This window comes from Manacus candei, unplaced genomic scaffold (assembly GCF_025592945.1).
Source record: "Manacus candei isolate 608988 ecotype Guabito, Panama unplaced genomic scaffold, ASM2559294v1 h1tg000035l, whole genome shotgun sequence".
Classification (NCBI taxonomy): Eukaryota; Metazoa; Chordata; class Aves; order Passeriformes; family Pipridae; genus Manacus; species Manacus candei.
The window spans coordinates 934,702-953,938 of record NW_026138083.1 but is presented as its reverse complement, the minus strand read 5'-3'; the positions used below and the strand labels follow the sequence as shown (position 1 = coordinate 953,938).

The following is a 19,237-nucleotide window of genomic DNA, read 5'->3' as shown; positions in this document are numbered from 1 at the left end:
CTCCTCCAGTCGTGGCTCCCAAGTGCAAATAAGAGCATTTAATTTAAAAATTAAATTTAAAATAAATATTAGTTAAATATTAAAGAGAGGAAATCGTGCCTCGCCGTAACCCGACCGGGGGAGTGTTTGAATAAAGCGCCACCGAAAATTTTTCAATTTTAATTTTTAAGGTTCCCCGGTTTTCTTAAAAACGTTCCTTTTAAGGCAAGGACAGATATTTTGCTGCTTCTTTTTCCACTCTCTTAGGAGATACTGATTTTATCCATGTGGGAGGCTGCTCTAGGGAAAGAAGGGAGCAGGAGGGGGTTTTTTGTGGGAGCAGAGCCTCCGGTGTCTGTCCCATATCCAGCCACTTCCAGTCCATCCACTGCCTTTTCCAGACCCACATTGCTGAATACAAATGTTGGTGTCGCTCCGTGTCCTCATGTTCCAGAGACAAAGCCTTTGTGTGGGGAGGAAGAGGAGGAGGAGGAGGAGGAGGTGGCTGTGGTTCACCCTCGGTTCCATGTCCCAGTGGAGGGGGATGGACACCCCCATTCCCTGTGGCACAAGGGATATGTTGGATCAGGAGAGGTTCTCACTCCACGGACTGTCCTTCATGGCCCGGGCAGAGTGGGACACTTGGGCTGTGGGACAGACAATCCAAAACGGGATTTAAGTGTTGGGGCTGCATCACCAACTGTAGGAATGTTCCCTGCAGCTGAGGAGTGGCCTCAGGCAAATGTTTTGGGATAAAATCCAAGGAAACAGGGCTCTGCGGAAGCAACTCTCCTTTGCAGCTCCCAATCCACATGAGGTAGAAAAACCTCAGCTCTGGGGGTGACAAAACTCCGAGGAGTTCTGCGACCTGAAGAGGGGGTGGAAACAGCACTTGGTAAAGAGCAAAAACTGGGAAAACAGGAAACCTGGGAGCTGCCAGGCTCGGGGTGGGCACCAGCCTCCTGCCACCCCTCGTGTGGGGGTGTCAGACACAAACATCTGTCCCAGCATCTGCAGGGCCAAGGCCTGAAGGTGGGGGAGTTTGTTGCACGGGGAAATTCTCCTTCTGGTCTGTCTCCTCCTCCTCCTGGAGCTTCCCCACCAAATCCGGCCATGCCAGAACACACACTCGCCTCCTGCACCTCGTGTTCAGAGGGAAGAGGTGCTGCCAAAGCCAACCAGCCCTCATCCCAAAATGTCTGGATCCAGTGGGGAGCGGGGACAGGATCCTGGAGCTGATGATCCTCATGGTGCCCAGCCCCTCGAATTTTCCCGAATTCTCCCGGAATTCTCCCTTCCTGAGCCTTTGGACTGTGCTCAGTGATGCTTCCGAGGAGCAGGAAGCTCCCTGGGGGTGTGTGAGGTCAGAGATTGGGGTGTCGGGGTGTACCGAGCCCGGGACCCCCTTCCAGCCGGGGTGGGGGATTTGGGGCAAATGGAAACCACGGGGTGCAGGTGGAGTGACCCCCGGGGAGCCCCTCGGAGCGACCAACACCCACTCTGGGGGGGTCTCCGGGGTCCCCCCGGCCCCTGGGGGTGTCACCCACCCCCCTCCCACGGACCCACAACGGGCGACAGGGGGCGCCCCGTCACCGCTGTTGGGGGCGGGACAGGGGCGGCCCCTCCCTCTTTTTGGGGGTGTCACCCCCACATCCCCACATCCCGGCCCAAATCGGCTCCCAAATCCCCCAAATCCAGCAGCTGTCGCGGTTATCGCGATAGGAGAGTGCCCTTCTAGAGGAGGCGAGCGGGGTTGGCAACCACACCCGAGGGATGTTGGAGCTCAGGGAAAGATTCCCGAGGGAGATTTTGGGGTGTTCGCAGCGCGGGGGTGGGTGGGTGGGTAAAATCCTGCTCTCTGAGGGGTGGTTAAAAACCATCGGCGAGAGGGAGTCGGCGAGGGGCGGCGGGGAGCCCTCTCGGGAGCGATAGGTAAATAAATAAATAAATAAATGAACAAATTGGTAAATAAATAAAGTTTGCGGGGTTTTTTTTGACGGTGGGTAGATATAGGTGGGAATTCGTGGAACAGCTCCCGGGAGCGGCGGAGGCGGCGGGGGCCGAACTCCAGCTCCGGGGGCCGGGCAGGGATGTTGGCGGGGGACGCACGGGCCCAGTCCAGAGGGGAATGGAAGTGCAGGGAAGCCCCCCGGTCCCTCCCGCCGGCCTCAGTGCCCCCCCACCCCCCCCCCACCGGGAGCCTCCGCCGTGCCCGCAGCGCCGATGGGGCGGGCGGCGCGGCCGGGGGGGTGTTTTGGAGCCGGGGGGGGGCAGTTGTTTTGGAGCCGGGTGTGTGGGGGGTGATTTTTGTCATCCGCCTGTCCTTCCTCCCTTCCTTTCTCTCTTCCTCCTCTCCTCCTTTCCTCCCCCCACTCCGAGGCGCTTCGGCAGCGGGAGCGGCGGCGCTGCCCCGACGGCGCGCACCGGGACCCCGCACCGGGACCCCGCACCGGCACGGCCCCCGCCGCCCCGACGGCGCTTCCCCGCCCTTCCCCTGCCGTCCCTGCTTGGTTTAGTTGCGATTTTGTTGCAGGAACCGGAGCCGGAGCCCAGGGAGGAGCCGGCGCCCGGGGAAAAGCCGCGGCGGCGGGTACGGAGCTGCCGGGGGGGACAGAAGCGGGACGCGGGCGGGCGGGCGGGGGGCGCGGGCGGACCCCCGGGACCGCCGAGCAGTGGCGGGGAGAAAAGGTGCGCGGGGCCGGGCTGGGGTCGGGGCGCTGCGTGGGGGGACACACAGATGTTTTCGGGGGGCTGCAGGGGGTCTGCTTCCATCGGGGGTGCCGGGGAAGGGGGGGGAGGCAGCTCCCGTCGGGGTTTCCCGGACAGCGGGTGGTGCGATGGGAATCGTCTCCCAGAGGGTCGCCCTGCAGGGGCGGGGGGACAGCGGGGTACCGGGGTGGTCGGGGAGCCCCGGGGTGCTGCCGGCCCCCTGCGCCGGGCGCGGAGAGGTGCGCGGGGGGCCGCGGAGGAGCCGCTCCCGCCTAGGTGTGAGCTGATTATTCAAATGGGCAGCCGAGGACCTGGGGATTGGAGGCTCGCCCGGCCGCTCCGTGCTATATCACTCGGGCACCCACGTCACTGCAGCACTTGTCCTCCTCTTCCTCCTCCTCCTCTTCTTCCTCCCTCCTCCCTCCTCCTCCTCCTCCGGCTCCTCCATCGCCTCCGGGCGACTCTTCGCCGCGAAGCGCTGCGAAAACCCACCCAAGAAGCAGCGGCGAAAAAATCCCACCCCAGCCCCAGCGCCACTCCATCCCCCCCTTCCTCCCTCCCTCCTCTTCCTCCTCCTCCAGAGGCTCCGGCGGAGGGGAGGGAGGGCTGGGGACTTTTTTTTCGCCCTTCTTTTTTTTTTTTTTTCTCCTTTTTTTTTTTTTTTTTTTTTTGGGTTGCTCTCTGTCGTCGTTTGTTGTGGCTGTTAAATTTTAAACTGCCATGCACTCCACTTCCAGTATGCTGGGAGCGGTGAAAATGGAAGGCCATGAGCACACGGACTGGAGCAACTACTACGGGGAGCCCGAGGTAAGGAAGGAGCCGGGGCTCCGCCGCCCCCCCTCGGTGCCCCCCGGCCCCGGCCGGGGTCCCCTCGTCGCCCCAGCCCCGGGGCACGGTTAACGTTGGCACCAAACTGCGGTTCAGGGCTGCGGGCGGGGGTCCCGAGGTGCGGGCGGGGGTCCCGAGGTGCGGGTGGGGGTCCCGAGGTGCAGGTGGAGGACCCGGGGTGCGGGTGGGGGTCGCGGGGTCCCGGAGGGCTGCGGGCGGCTGCTCCCTATTTTTTCCTTGCCCACCCGCCCCCACCCCTCCTCACTCCCAGGTATTTTTCGCTCTCCGGGCAGCGCTGTCCCTTCCCCTTCCTCCAACTCTCCTTCCCGGGACGGCTCCGCCGATCCTGCTGCCAGCCCGTCTCCGGTTTAATATATATAAAAATATATTTGTTTTTCATTAAGGAGAAAAACAACCCCTCCCGCGCCGGGATTTAACCCTTCCCCCCCCCTCCCCGCCCCGCGGAGCTCCGGGGCTGCGGGGCCTCTCGCCGGCCACGACCCGGGCAGGGCTGGGCTGGGGGGTGTCCCCCGCCGTCCCCGCTCCCCTCGGACTCCCGCGGGGTGACCCGGCTGCCCCCCTCTGCCACGTCCCCCCCTGTGTGTCGCTTGCCCCCGCAGAGCTACTCCTCGGTGAGCAACATGAACGCGGGGCTGGGCATGAACAGCATGAACACGTACATGACCATGTCGGCCATGAGCACCACGGCCAACATGACGGCCGCCACCTCCATGAACATGTCCTACGCCAACACGGGCATGAGCCCCTCGCTCGCCGGCATGTCCCCGGGCGCGGGGGCCATGCCCGGCATGGGCTCGGCCGGCGTGGCGGGGATGGGCGCCCACCTGAGCCCCAGCATGAGCCCCATGGGGGGCCAAGCGGGCTCCATGAACGCCCTGGCCCCCTACACCAACATGAACTCCATGAGCCCCATCTACGGGCAGTCCAACCTGAACCGCTCGCGGGACCCCAAGACGTACCGGCGGAGCTACACCCACGCCAAGCCGCCCTACTCCTACATCTCCCTCATCACCATGGCCATCCAGCAGTCGCCCAACAAGATGCTGACGCTGAGCGAGATCTACCAGTGGATCATGGACCTCTTCCCCTTCTACCGCCAGAACCAGCAGCGCTGGCAGAACAGCATCCGCCACTCGCTGTCCTTCAACGACTGCTTCCTCAAGGTGCCGCGCTCCCCGGACAAGCCGGGCAAGGGCTCCTTCTGGACGCTGCACCCCGACTCGGGCAACATGTTTGAGAACGGCTGCTACCTGCGGCGCCAGAAGCGCTTCAAGTGCGAGAAGCAGCTGGCGGCCAAGGACGGGGGCGGCGCGGGCGGCGGCGCGGGCGGCGGGGGCAAGAAGGGGCCCGGGCAGCCCCCCAGCCAGCCCCTGGGCGAGGGCAGCTCCTCGGGGGGCTCCGAGGGCTCCGGCGGCGCCGAGTCCCCGGCCAGCGCCTCGCCGTGCCAGGACCACAAGCGCGCCCTGGCCGACCTGAAGGGCCCGGCGGGGCTGAGCCCCGGGGAGCCGTCGGCCTCGCCGGGCCAGCACCTGCTGGCCCCCCCGCACGCCGGGCTGCCCCACGACGCCCACCTCAAGCCCGAGCACCACTACGCCTTCAACCACCCCTTCTCCATCAACAACCTGATGTCCTCCTCGGAGCAGCAGCACCACCACCCGCACCACCACCACCACCACCACCACAAAATGGACCTGAAGGCCTACGAGCAGGTGATGCACTACTCGGGCTACGCCTCGCCCATGCCCGGCAGCCTGGCCATGGCGCCCGTAACGAACAAACCCGGCTTGGAGTCCTCCCCTTTAGCCGGAGAGACTTCTTACTACCAAGGTGTGTATTCCCGGCCCATCATGAACTCCTCCTAGGCTGGGGAGCGGCGAAAGCCGCCCCCGGAGAGAGGGGGGGAGCCCCCCCCGCGCCCCCCCCGCGGCCCCCCGGCAGCGCGGCGGACTCTGAGCGCTGGCCAGCACGGTACATATACATACATATATCTATCTATTTTTTTTTTCTGTTGGCTCCAGATGTTTGCATCCCTTCGGGAAGCGGCAGCCGTGTGTCTCGCGGGCCCGTGCCAAGGGCAGGCGTGTCGGTCACTCCCCCCCCCCCCTTCCCCGGCCCAAAGCCACCCGAGGGGGGGGCTGCGATTCCCTCGGTTTGCCTTGTGGGGGTGGTTCGTTTCGGTGGGGAGGGCGGGTTGGGGGGCTCGGGGATGGGGAGAAGGGGGTTCTCTCGGGCTTATTTTTATTTTTTTTCGTTGTCGTCGTCGCAAGGAGGTATAAATATATCTATTTTTCTGTGTGGAAGTGGTGGGGGCAAAGCAAAAGCCCCCACGAGGAAAACGGAACCCTCCTTTATTGTGAAACCCGCGCTAGTTTGGAATCCGAGGACCAAAAGTCTTGTAACGTTGTAAAAAGGGGGGAAAGAAGAGGGGGGAGGGGGGGAAGAGAAAAAAAAATACGAAAAAATAAATAATAATGATAATAATAATAATAATAAAATAAAATAAACAAAAAAAAAAAAAGACAGGATAGATCGTTGTAATTGAAACAAACGCTTGATGTTACCGGGAGAGTAAACTACTTGGATCTGATTAATTTATCGTTTCTGTATGCTTTATTTATGGCTTATAAATGTGTATTCTGGTAGCGACCGGCCACATCGCCGCAAACTCCATTAAAGTGTTATTGGCGGTTTTTTTCCCCCCGCTGCATCTCTGTTCCGCCGGGACTCGCCCGTCGCCGCCGCCGCCGCCCCGACGGGACCCCCGCCCTGCCCGCCTGGGATCTCCCAAATCCCGGGCTGGGATCTTCCGCAATCCCCGGCCGGGACCTCCAACATCCCGGGCTGGGATCTCTGCCCTCCCCGGCCGGGACCTCTGCCATCCCCGCCGGCACCCCCGGCATCTCCACCGGGATCCCTCCACCCCTTCCAGGACCCCCGACGTCTCCGCCGAGATCCCTCCAACCCTTCTGGGACTCCCGAGATCTCCGTCGGGACCTCTCCGTTCCCGGCTGGAATCTCCGACATCAGTGCCGGGATCACTCCCATCCCTTACAGGACTCCTGACACCTCCGCCGGGACCCCCTGAATCTCCTCCGAGACCGACCCATCCCTGGCTGGGACCCCTCCATCCCTTCCAGAACCCCTCCATCCCTTCCAGAACCCCTCCATCCCTTCCAGAACACCCCTATCCCTTCCAGGACCCCCCCATCCCTGCCAGGATCCCACCATTCCCAGGCAGGGGAAGCCCGTGCCCCCTTGCAAAGCCCGGAGGTGGGCAGTGGGGACCCCCCCCCCCCCCGGGGATGGAGAGCCGGGACCCTCATTCCCAAAGCATTCCCTGAAGGAATCATCCCAACCGGGCGGTGTTATTTGGGGGGGGATTTGGGGCTCGCAGGGGCAGCACATCCCTGCCCTTCCCGGGACAGGATCCCGGGTTATCCGCGGGGGGGATAAACCGGCGGCGAAAAACCCGAAGAGCTTTATTTTAACCACGGTAAACATGTTTATTTTAAGCACCTCCCGGGCTCTCCGAGCCTCCCGCCCCACCGCCGGGACCCTCCGGTGCCCACCGACACCCCCCGACCACGCAGGAACGCTCATTCCTCTCCCCTCTCCCCGTCTTCCCAACCACTTGTTGTTTTTCCCACGCGTTTACGGGCGCTCATGGATGTTGCTTTCCCGAAATAACATTCAAATCCTTCTTAAAATTCCGCATTGTCCGCGGGAAGAGAAAAGGGGAGAAAAGGGAGAGGTGGCGGGGGAGGGAGAGAAGGGGGGGGGGGGGATGTTAAAAAAAAAAAAACCTCCCAAAAAACAAAACCGGGCTCCAGGCTGCAATGTGTCGGTCTCTATACGCCAAGGACACACACGTTGTGAACCGGGGCATGCAATGTGTTTCATTAGCACATAAAAGGCTCCCGCGGGGACGGAGCACGGGCGCGGGGGTGCCGCCGCTTTGGGGACACGGACCCCCCCTCCCCGCCCCTGCCTCCGGCCGCGGCCCCGGCCCCGTCACAGCCCGCTCGGATCCCCGCTCCACCGCCGGCTCTTTTCTTCCCCCCCCCCCCCCCCCCTTTATTTATTCTCCCCATTTTATTTTTTTTTCTCCTCTCTTATTTTTTTATTCCCCCTTTTACTTTACCCTATTTTTCTTTATTTACCCCTATTTTCTATATATTCTTATTCCCCCCCTTTTATTTTTTTCTCTCCTCCTTTCAATTATCTCCCTTTTACTTCTACCCTTTTATTTTCTCTCCCCCCTTTTATTTCTCTCTCCCCTTTTATTTTTTCTCCACCTTTTATTTTTTCTCCCCCCTTTTATTTTTCCTCCCCCTTATATTTTTCCTCCCGTCCTTTTATTTCTCCTCCCTTCTGTTTTTCTCCCCCTTTTATTTTTCTCCCCCTTTCATTTTTCTTCCCCTTTCATTTCCATCCCCTTATATTTTTCTCCCCATTAATTTCCTCCTCTTTTTATTCCCCTCCTTTTATTTTTCTCCCGCTTTTATCTCCCCCCTCCTTTTGTTTTTCACCCCGGTTCTACTTTCTACCTCTTTTTTCCCCTCTCCTCCTATTTTCCTCCTCCTTTTATTTTTCTCCCCTTCCTTTATCTCCCCTTGTTTTTCCTACCTCCCTTTTATTTTTCTCCCCTTCTTTTATTTCCCCTCCTTTACCTTTTCTCCCTCCTTTTATTTCCCCCCTTCTTTCCTCCCCATGTTATTCTCCCCTTTCTTTATCATTTTTCCTTCCCCCTTTCTCTGCCCCGTTTCACACCGAAACACAAGGATGACGATTTGATGGAGAAATGGCAAAAAAAAAAAAAAAAAAAGAAGAAAAAGAGAAAGAAACAAAAAAATCCGCCCGCTAGACGTTATTTCTTTTTCTTCTCCCCCCCCCCTTTGGCATTTTTCCCCCCTCCCCACACAACCTGCCCGCCCCCAACCTTCCAGCAAGTGCATTTTGCTCCTGCCTGGTTAAGCAACCGTGATCTGTGAATAAACAAAGTCAGTAAACAAAAAAAAAAAAAAAAAAGGGAGAAAAAAAAAAAAAAAGACGAAGGGGGGGGGTGTGTGGAATCTAGATCCAAATTCCAGGAGGGTAAACTTTCCCCACCACGTCATACTTCAGCAAATTTACACAGATATTATATTGCGTCCCCTTTCCTTCCCCCCCCCCCTCCTTTTGAGCCATTGTGCTTAACTGAATTTTATAAAGCTGATCGATATCTTGGTAAAATATTCATTTTTAAACTAGCGGGCAGCGAAATCTTTGCTTTGTGCTAAAGTCAACAGTCGCAGAGTTTCAGCTCCAATAAATGCCGGGATGCTCCCAGCTCCCGCAGAGCCGGGCCGGCGGCCGGGGCGCAGGTAGGGGACACCCGCCGCTCCTTCTCCTCCTTCTCCTTCGCCTTCAACTCCCACCTTCTGCTTCTTTTCCAGCCCTTCCTCCTCCTCCTCCTCTTCCTCAGCTCGCCTCGGAGCCGGCGGGGGAGAGGGAAGCGGCCCGGAGGCCGGGGGGGCGCGGGGCCAGGGGTGGAGGGATGGATGGAGGGATGGAGGGATGGAGGGATGGATGGATGGAGGGATGGATGGAGGGATGGAGGATGGATGGAGGGATGCAGGGCAGGATGGAGGGGCGCAGGGAAGGATGGGGGAATGAAGGGCTGCTCCCGCCGCCTCGCCCCCGCGTTTTGGGGGATCCCTCTGCCAGCGTTGGAGCCGGTGCGGAGCAGGGCAGGGGAGCAGAGAGGGGTGATTTGGGGGTATGGGGGCATCCCGGGTGGGAACGGGGTGCGGCCGGGGCAGGGCCGCCTCGGGGTCCCGATTCGGCCCGTTTTAGCCCCAAACCCCCTGGCTGCGGGGGGGGAGCCGTTGTGGCTCGGGTGGGACAGGGACGGGGCCGTGCGGGGTCGGCTCCCGCCTCCTCCCGCTCCTCCCAGCCCGGCTCCAGGGCTTTACTTCCACATTTTCGGTTTATTTCGGTTTTAGCTGATTTCCCCCTTTCCCCCCCATTTATCCTCCCGGTCTCCGTGACGATCCTTTGTTCCGGGCTGGGAACGGCCACACCGTGTCCGCCCCACGGAAAGGGGTTTCTCCCGTGGCCGGGACACCGGGAAGCGCCGGTGCCGGTGCCGATCCCGGCCGAGCACCCGCGCGAGCAAAAAAAATCGGGGATCGAATTATTGCCCCACCGTGTTTCCCGGGAAAACCCGGAGTTTCGGCGCGGCCGGCGACCCTTCCCGAGATTCACTGGCACCGGGCACGGACACGAGTGGCATCACCCACGCGGGGATGGCCCGGGGGGTGCAGGGCACGAGTAGAGGGCACAGCTCGGGAGTGGCCGTGCCCGTGGCCGTGTCCCCGCGCTGCTGTGCCGGGTGACATCGCCCCGGCGCTAATGGGCTCTCAATAATTCATCGAAAGCGGCCCCGCGCCAGCCCAATTACTTGTCATTACACGCCTGTCGCCCGCGCGGGGAGGGGGACACGAGTGGGAAGGGGCCATCCCGCCGCATCCCTCCCGGCTGCCCGGCCCCGCACCCGCTCCCCACGCTCCTGCCCTTCCACCCGTGCCCCCCGGCTGGTTTTCCCCCTTTTCCCCTGCCCCGATCACCCCCAGGATTCCCTCCAGCCCCCCGGATTTCTTTGCCCCGGCTCCTGGCGGGGCCGAGCGCCCGGTTCCGTGTTCCCGTTAATTCCCCTCAAATCCTGATTTAGGGATTGTTGGGGTTTTTTTTGAGGAGCGGCTGGCACCGGCTGGGATTTGGGCAGGCTGGGCAGGAAGGCTGGGGGGTCCGAGCCCCCAAATCAGCCCCGATCCAGCCGCTTCCCTTCCCTCCGTTTATCCGTGTTTTTCCTTCCTTTTATTTTATTTCCCCCTGACTTTTCCCTCCAAAAATGGGGGGAAAGACACTGCTTTTCCTTGCTGTTTTTTTGTTTTAATTATTCGGGCCCCTAATGACGCGCAGGGACGGCTCCAAAGACATCAAAGCACAAAAAGGATGGCACAGGGTGGGGAAGCCCCGTTGGTTTCCTGACGCCCCCCAAAACCTTTTTTCCCCCCGGGATGAGCGCGGGGCTGGAAGCGGCCGGCCCTGCCTGCCCTGCCCGCGCCGGCAGCAGCGGAGGTAAAAAAGTGCATTTATTGACGATCTTAAAGAAAAAACCAACCGGACAACTCGGGGGTGAGATGAGACTAATTATTAGTGGTTCTAAAAAGAGCTGGAACACCCAAGTAGGGCTTAACCCGTCTCCTGGGAAACTGATGGAGACCCATTTTACAAGCTGTAATTCTGCTTTAGACTATCGCGGGCTCAAGGCGGTTCACACTATTCCCTTTCTTCCAGAAATAGTCCTAATCCTATATTTCGGCCGGAGAAAGTCCGCTTCGGCTCCGCACTAGACTAATCCAGAAACCACATAAAACCAGGTAGGGGAAGGGGATGGAAAAGGGGAGGAGGAAATAAAAAGGTCTGAAGTTTGTTCCCTCTGCCCTGCGTAACCTTGAGGAGAGGAAATATTAAAGGGTGATGCCGAATCCGCCGGCTCCGTATTTCTGGGACAGATAAACCCGGGATTGCGGGGCTGGGGGATGCGGGAAGAGCCAGAGGAACTCGGAGGGATTTTTTTTGCTGGCTCGCTGCGGTGGTTTTTCGGGGTCCCGCAGTGGCGACAGAAATATTTATATATTCCCGATGGAGCAGAGGAAAGGGTATTCCGGGGTGGGAAAGGTGGATTTGGTAATAGTTATTTTTATTGGGGAAAAGAAAGGAAATAAAATAAAGCAAATCAAAACAGAAAAAAAAAAAAAAAAAAGAAAACAAATCTCTCTTCGGAAAAAAAAAAAAAGATGAGAAAGAGAAAATTACAAAAACAAGAGAAGAAAAAAAAGAAAATTAAAGGAAAAGAAAATTAAAGGAAAAGAAAAAATAAGGGGAAAAGAAAAAAAAAAGAAGAAAGGAAAACGACGAAAAGAAAAAAATAAGACAAAAATAAAAGGAAGCAATAAAAATAGGGGAAAAAGGGGGAAAAGGAAAAAAAAAGAAAAATATCCCCATAGTCCCCGCAATCGAGTTCTTCCCCCAAATATTCTGTAAGGAGCTGTAGTCTGTGGAACACCCCGAAAATCCTGGGATCGGCTCCAGATAACGGGGACAGGTGTTTTTGACCCCTCCACCCTCGCTGTGCACCTGAGCGGCCGGGACAGCGGGAGGGATGGAATCCACCCGGGAAACGGGAATGTGAGGACGGGAAAAGCTGCCTCGAGCCCGGGATGGTGGTTTTTTTTTGGGGGGGGAGGGTGTGGATGGAGGGATGGATGAAGGGATGCAGGGAGGGATGCAGCGTGCAGGGAGTGATGGGGAGGTGGATGCAGGGATGCCGGGGTGGATGGATGGAGGGATGGATGGATGGAGGGATGGATGGATGGAGGGATGGATGGATGGATGGAGGGACGGACAGCAGTCCTGGCACCCCGCAGGGCCTGGTCCCCCCCCCGTTCTGTTTGCAGGGGCAGCCGGGTGTGGAATTGCAGAGAAAGGAAAGGAAAAACATTAGGGGGGGGGGGAAAGAAAAAGTTTTGGGGAAGCCGCGGCTGAGGCGGAGGCGGCTGCGGGGGGAGCGGGGCAGGGACGGGCTCCGGCCCCTCCGGGCACCGCCGGCTCGCTTTTCCTCTTCACCTTCCTTTCCTTTCCTCTCCTTCCTTTCCTTTCCTCTCCTTTCTCTTCCATTTCAATTTTTTTTTCCATTTCCCCCCTTTCTTTTCCTTTCTTCTCTTTTAATTCCCCCTCCCACTTTTCCCATTTCTTTTCTTCACTCTTCCTTCCTTTCCCCCTTTTCCTTTCTTTTCCTTCCCCCCTTTGTATTTCTTTATTTTCCTTTCTTTCCTTATAACTTCTTTCCCATTTTCCTCATTTCTTTTCCTTGTTTTTCCTTCCTTCCCCCTTTTCATTTTCTTTTCCTTCCCTCCTTTCTTTCCATTCTCCCTTTTCCCTTTCTTTTTCTTTTTTCTTATTCTTACCCCCTTTTTTTTCAGTTTCTTCCCTCTCTCACTTCCTTTTTTCTCCCTCTTTTTTCCCTTCCTTACTCTTTCTCCCATTCTTTCCCTCCTATCAGTTCCTTCCCCTTTTCCCCTTTTCTATCCTTTCCCCCACTTCTCTCCTTTTCCCACCAACACCAACACCTTCCTCACATCCCACCCCACTCCCTCTCCACCTTCTACGTTTCCCCCAGACCACGGAGCCCTTTTCCACGGGGAATGTGGGAAAAGCAGGGAGCAGCTGTGAGGCTGTGGGCAGGGTCCCTCCCGCTGCTCCCACCTGCCAGGGGCTGGGTGGGGAATCCTTGTCACTCCACAGATTCCTGCATCCACATCCCGGCTGCCGGGAGCTCCCTACCTGTCCGAGCACCGCCCGTGCAAGGCCGGACAAGGAGCTCACCCTGCCTGGGGAAGGAGCAGCTTTCCACGGGGTTTTCTCCCACCAGCACTGAAAAGAATGATCCTTTATCCCTGCTGGAAAACAGCTGCCAAGTGCCACAGCCCGCAGGAGTGGGAACGTGGGGGTTTTATTTCCCACCCCGGTTCCGAAGGCAGCGACACCGAGGGATTTCAGAGACCTTGGAATGCTTTGCCTGTCCCTGCCAGGCTCCCGCTCGGTGCTTCCGCGCCTGCCTGATCCCACACTGATCCCACACTGCCCTTCCCTCTCCTTTATTTATTTAACTAATGGACAAGGAGTCGGTGTCAGGGGGAGCTGGGACAAATTGGGCTTCGCCCGTGCGCTGCTGCCGTGTCCTCATCCCTATTAAAGGCAAAGATTCCCATCTCCGATTGCCTCTTTGTGTCTGTACTCGTGAGCGATACCTGGGTCACGCTCCAGTAATTCCTGACTGGAATGGGGAGAAGCCTTAGCCTGGCCTGGAGGGAGCTCAAGAAGGTACTTGGCCGGGATGGATCCCTCTGGGCTTCGTGGAAACAGGGAAAAAATGCCAACAGCACCTCGAGAAAGTTGAGTTCACCAATTCGTGGAGCTCTTTGTGGGATGTGTGGGGATGTTTTTTCCAACAGCAAGCACAGGAAAGGCTTCGGAGAGGAGGAAAAACTCCAGCAGCCAAAACCCCCCCAAAACTGGGTGGTGATTTATACCCCTTCCTGTGCCAAAGCTTTTCTGAAATGCACCACCTTGGAGCTTGTTGTGGACTCTTGGATCCACAGTGGGAAGAAAACAGGAGTCCCACGGGAAGGGGTGGATTTGTGGATGCACCATCCCAGTTTTGCACTGCCCTGAGCCAATGCCTGGGGGGGAACACGGAGGGCACAAACCCAGCAGGCCTGGGAGGGGTGAGGAAGCAGCGGGCAGAGGGGACAGAAGGGGGGATTTGCTTCCAAAGGGGCTTCCAGGACTTTCTGCCAGCCCTGGGTCTGATCAGAGCCGTCATTAGCAGACCCATAAAACCGCTGCAGATGTCGAGCCGACAGCGGAACGTGTTCCTCGGGAGCATCCTGGGAAACTCTCTGGCTTGGAAAGTCATCAGCTCACCCCTGCTTTTCCCTTTGTTTCATCTCCTTCCCCACCCTCCTCTCCCACCACTTCCCTGTGTGGATTTTTAGGGGGAGAAGAAGGGGAAAGGCCGGTAAGGGCCTTTCGTGTAAGGAGACCTGGAGAAATTCCCGTGTCCAGCACGTGGATTTGTGGAGAGACCCTCAAAGAAACACACCCAGAGGGGAGCAGGTGCTTTCCCTGGCACAAGGATACGAGGAGGAGGAGGAGGAATTCATCAGCTGGGGTGACAGGAGCTGCCAAAACGGGGCCGGGGTTTCCGCAGGAATAAAAACCCAGGAGAGGGGTTGGATCTCCTGAAGTGCCTCTTAACCTTTTCCATATCCTGTTGCTGAAGGGAAAATAAACCCCACGAGGAGTCTCTGCCTCTTCACCGAAGCAAAAAAAAAAACAAGGGGAAAAAAGAGAGAGGATAGTTATCCAGCTCTCCAAGGTGTTGGGATCCATGGAAAGGAGAAGGGGTGGGAGAAGGGAGCAGTCACCCAAATCGTGGGGAAAGGATGGGACAGGGCACTCACTCCAGGCTCTGGATTAGAACATGGATGGAGCAGGTACTTTGCTGCTTTTAACACAGCAGAATCCTTCCCTCAGCTGGAACTGGGGATATTTGGGATCAGGAATGGCTCCTGCTGGGAGGAGGTGGGGGAGAGCCACCTCAGAGTGCAGGAGGCCGATGGGATGATCTTGGTGTCTGCAGGCAAGGCCTCATGGGATGAGCAAGGGGGCAGGGCTTGGGATGTGGCAGGGTTTGGGATGCAGCAGGATTTGGAATACGGTGGGATAGGGGATACTGCGAGGTCTGGGATGTGGCAAGGTTTGGATTGTGGCAGGGTTTGGGATACAGCAAAATTTGGGTTGCAGCAGGGTTTGGGGTGAGGTAGGGTTTGGGATATAGCAAGATTTGGGTTGCAGCAGGGTTTGGGGTGAGGCAAGATTTGAGATATAGCAAGATTTGGGATACAGCAGGGTTTGGGGTGCAGGGGATTTGGGATGTGGCCGGATTTGGGATACAGTAAGATTTGGGATACAGCAGGGTTTGGGATACAGCAGGGTTTGGGATATGGCAGGGTTTGGGATCCAGAACGGGATGCCGAATGCCTGGGGGTTTGAGGGCTCCCTACGGGACACCAGGACCTGTCCCCCTCTCCTGCTCTGTCCCCTTCCCTCACTTTGCTCCCCCTGCCCGGGGCCTCGGGCTGTGCCCACAGCCAGGACACCCCCGGAGCCGTGTCCGTGCCCCGGGAGCGGGAGCAAAGGCAGAGCCGGCATATTTTTCCCGAGTTACTTATTAACGGCTGTTCATTTGACAGGATCAATATTTCAGGCGAGGGAGCAAACACTCGAGCAGCCCCACTCTGCCGCGCTCTCTCCTTCCCTCTCCGCCAGATGATTTATTCCCGAAAATGCATCTGCCTGGAAAAAAAGAGGCAGCGCCCGGAGCCCGGGGGGCTTTTATCGGTGGGATATGCAAAGCACATTTATTCCGGGCTTTTTATCTCTCCTATTGCATGTTGATCCCATACATATAGATTGATTTTGTTCAGGTAGATAATGAAAAGTCAAGTGGAAAATTTACACAAAGGCACTCAGGATCTCGACTTTCTATTGGTATATAAATTGCTTTATTACTTCATTCCCTTAAACAGGGACTTTCACACCGGGGAACACTTTAAAATATATCATGTTTAAACACAAAACCGTTTACCTCCCGCGTTTTGGTTTGGGTTTTGTTTTTTTTTTTTTTTTCCGCGGGTAATTTCCTCGCCACTTTCGTTAATTACCGAAGGTATTTGTGTTTAAACACCTTCCCCCGGTGATCCATCGTCCTCCTCTCCCGAAAAAAAAGTCCTAACGGGAGCTTCCCGTGCCCGCCGCGCCGGCGAAAACCTCGGGAGCTGATATTTAATTCCCTGTAAGCAGCTTTCATTTCCCCACCTCGCCCGGCGCCAGGCGGTTAATAGAGGGCACAGTATGTGAGAGCACAGCTTGGAACAAAAAAAAAAAAAATAAAACCAAAAAAACCCACCCATCAAAAAAAAAAAAAAAAAAAAAAAGAAAAAAAACCGGAGGAAACATTATTAATAAACATCTTCTGGACATTTGGTGGCGGGCGGAGGCTGCTCCAGCTTAAAGCAATTAATTCAGGATACTGACATAAACTCTCCAGCTCTTTGACAGCTTGGAGCTGAAATAAAAATGCTAGTTCTCCAGGGAAAAGGAGAGGATAGTTGGCTCTTTTCTGGACTGTTTGCTTATAGGCCCAGAGAGCAATCTTCCTCGGGAATGAAATGCAAGGACACAAACAATGTACCAGGGAGAGAATAGGAGATGGGAATGAACAGTTTGAACTATTTGCTCAGCAGAAGGGCGGCCACAATGCCGGGCCAATGGCTTTCCCATGGATCACCCCGGCTCCTGAGCCCCCCTTTGTTGTGGAGCCCCTTCCTCCGGCCAGATAAGAGCACAGCTGCTCCGGCAGCCCCGCCACTTATCCACCCCAATCCCGCCTTCCCTGGCATTCCCGATGCACCCGCTCCGGGCTGTCCCTCGGATGCTCCGCGGGCCCCTGGGGCGATCCATCCCACACACCTTGGTTTGGAGTCCTCGGGGATCGGCAGGAAACCCTCTGGGGGGGGAAAGGAAATGCTTTTTGGGTTGAGAAAAACATTTTTTTGGGGACCAGGAAAGCATTTTTGTGTCAAGGAAAGCCTTTTTTGGGGGAAAAGGAAATGGTTTTTGGAACAAGGAAACCCTTTTTGGGTGGGGAAACTTTGTTTGGGTCAGGAACTCCTTTAGGGGCAAGGAAAGCCTTTTTTGGGAAAAGGAAATGGTTTTTGGAGCAAGGAAACCCTTTACAGGTGAGGAAACCTTTTTTGGGTGAGGAAACACTTTTTGGGCAAGGAAACCCTTTTGGGGCCAGGAAAACATTTTTGTGCCAAGGAAATGCTTTCAGGGGTGAGGAAACACTTTTTGGGTGAGAAAATCCTTTTTAGGCAAGGAACCCCTTTTTGGGCAGGGAAACCTTTCAGGGTCAAGGAAACCTTTTTGGGGCAAGGAAACCTTTTTGGGGCAAGGAAACCTTTTTGGGGCAAGGAAACACTTTTTGGGCAAGGAAAGGCTTTTGGGGCAAGGAAACCCTCTTGGGGCAAGGAAACCCTGGCACATCATGCCCTGGCTGTGCCCTCACACATGTGCCATCGTGTCCTCATTCCATGCAGGCTGCAGGAATGCCATATTCCGTGGGATGAGGATGCTTCCAGCCCAGGCTGGAGATGCAGAGCTGCTAAAAGCAAGATTCCAGGTTTATTTAAGGCACAAGCCTGGAACGTGAAAAGCACAAGCGTGTGTTGTCCTTGCTGCGGGATCCACCTCCTGAGAGCTGGATGGAAAACACAGGGAGCATCCTTGCATCTGACCACATCCAGGCCTCCATTCCCCTTCCCTCCCCGGCAATCACCCTCCTCTCATCCTCCCAGGCCACCCCTCACTTCACTAAACGATGTGATCGGGCAGGGAAACGCCGGAATGAAACACAAATCCGGAGCGAGGTCGGCAGGGACGGTGCTGAGGGGGAGGCTTTGCTGTTCCTGCTCTTTGTCCCACCCCAGGCTGTCGGTTTTGGGAGCTGGGCTGTTGGGATAAGGTTTATTTAGCTTGAAAGGGCTTTAGGAGGTGCAAAGGGAAAAGGCTGCGGGCTCGGCAGTCACAGAGCACACCTGCAGGAGACACCACCACTGTCCCAAAAATCCGAGGGACCCTTTGTTTTGCTGTGGTTTTTCCCCCCCTTCTTCCCTGGTGGGTGGTCAGGAGGACGGGCTGGAAGGCAGGAGGGCTCCCATTGTCTCTGTGCTGCCCGAAGAGCTGATCCCACGTGTCCCTGAAGTCACGGAGCACCTGGATGTCCCTCACAGCCGGGGATACTCCGACAAGCCCTGCACTCCCGGCACGGACCATCGCGAGCAAACCACAGTCTGGCCATGAAATCCCTCAAGGAAAGGGTTTTCATGCCTTCCCAGCACAGCACTTTCACACCCCTTATCCCCCCTCGTGGCTGGGCTGCTGGGTTTTATTTAATTCTATCCGTTCTCACAGAACATCCCAGGTGGGACGAGGATCCTCACGCCCGAGCCGACCTCCATTTGGAAGGTGGGTCCGAGGTGATTCCCATTTCAGGGTGCCCAGGCTGTTGCCCTTTCCCCAGCGGCTCCAGCCCCATCCCTGCCAGGACGGGTTAATTAATGAGACGTTAAAGAGGCGGAATGACACTTCCCAGCGCTCACTTAACAGGGCTAATTTTCCAAACCCCTCCGCCATAGACAAAGAGAAGGTGCCGGCGGTGCCGAGTCATTTGCGCCGCGTCGCCGGCGAACGAATTTCGGGGAGCAAATATAGTTATGCAGAATTTAAATTAAAGTTGACACTAATGTAAACACGGCGACGCAAGTGCGTGTTTAAGGACCCTGATGAGGCGGCGGTTTTAATCAGCTGCCTTTAACTCGGGTGGCATTTCAAATCCTCGCCGTTTAAATTGGATCAGGAGCCCCGCGCGCTGGGAGAAGGAGCGGCCGGCGGGCTCGGATCCGGCTCTGTCCCAAGGGATGCTCGGGATGCAGGTTGGGATCCACGGTGCAGGGTGGTGACAGAAACCCCTGCGCTGGCTCTGGAGATCTCCTCACCCAGGGAGGGATGGGGAGAGCGTTCCCATGTTGCTGGAGAACTCCCAACCTGCCAATCCCTGCTCTCCAGAACCCGGTGGCGCTCCCGCCCTCCGGAATCCATCGCGTTGACATTTGGTGGTGGCACAGGAACTTCCCCAACTGTGCCCAGCCCATCCCAAACGTGGCATAAACCCAAGAGCCAAACCCCAAAGCATCCACACTCCTCATCTGCTCCTTATATCTGTGCAGAACAAATCCTGGGGAATTCTGCCCAACTTCCCCACCTCTCCCGAGGGCTTCCGGCCTAAACCACACGATCACGGAATGGTTTGAGTTGGAAGGGACCTTAAAGCTCATCTCGTCCCAACCCCCATCAAAGTCAGATCATGGACTTGGGACTTGGAGGGGGAAGAATAAAATGTGAGGAAGGAGAAGCAGCAAAGCGGAGAGGAAAGAGCGTTCCCGCCTCACCCACTTCAAAGCGGGGT

At 56.9% G+C, this 19,237-nt stretch overlaps 1 protein-coding gene across 2 annotated transcripts; it reads left to right on the top strand.

Moving 5' to 3' along the window:
* Window positions 1-2,606: 2,606 nt before the first annotated feature.
* On the top strand, window positions 2,607-6,089 carry FOXA2 (forkhead box A2). Of its 2 annotated transcripts, XM_051792769.1 has the most exons (4): window positions 2,607-2,667; window positions 3,426-3,495; window positions 4,137-5,364; window positions 5,556-6,089. In XM_051792769.1, the coding sequence occupies exons 2-4, from the start codon at window positions 3,427-3,429 to the stop codon at window positions 5,942-5,944; spliced, it is 1,686 nt and encodes a 561-aa protein (XP_051648729.1). In that variant the 5' UTR covers window positions 2,607-2,667; window position 3,426; the 3' UTR covers window positions 5,945-6,089. The 2 variants fall into 2 exon arrangements, with proteins under 2 accessions (XP_051648729.1, XP_051648730.1); XM_051792770.1 differs by lacking the exon at window positions 2,607-2,667 and having other exon boundaries at window positions 3,409-3,495; window positions 4,137-5,662.
* Window positions 6,090-19,237: the final 13,148 nt, after the last annotated feature.

Excerpts from the sequence above, each read along its gene's own strand:
- FOXA2 (XM_051792769.1), top strand. The coding sequence starts at position 3,427 with ATGCTGGGAGCGGTGAAAATGGAAGGCCATGAGCACACGGACTGGAGC. Across the intron at positions 3,496-4,136 it reads ACTACTACGGGGAGCCCGAG|AGCTACTCCTCGGTGAGCAA; the intron begins GTAAGGAAGGAG and ends TTGCCCCCGCAG. Across the intron at positions 5,365-5,555 it reads AGAGACTTCTTACTACCAAG|ATGTTTGCATCCCTTCGGGA; the intron begins GTGTGTATTCCC and ends TGTTGGCTCCAG.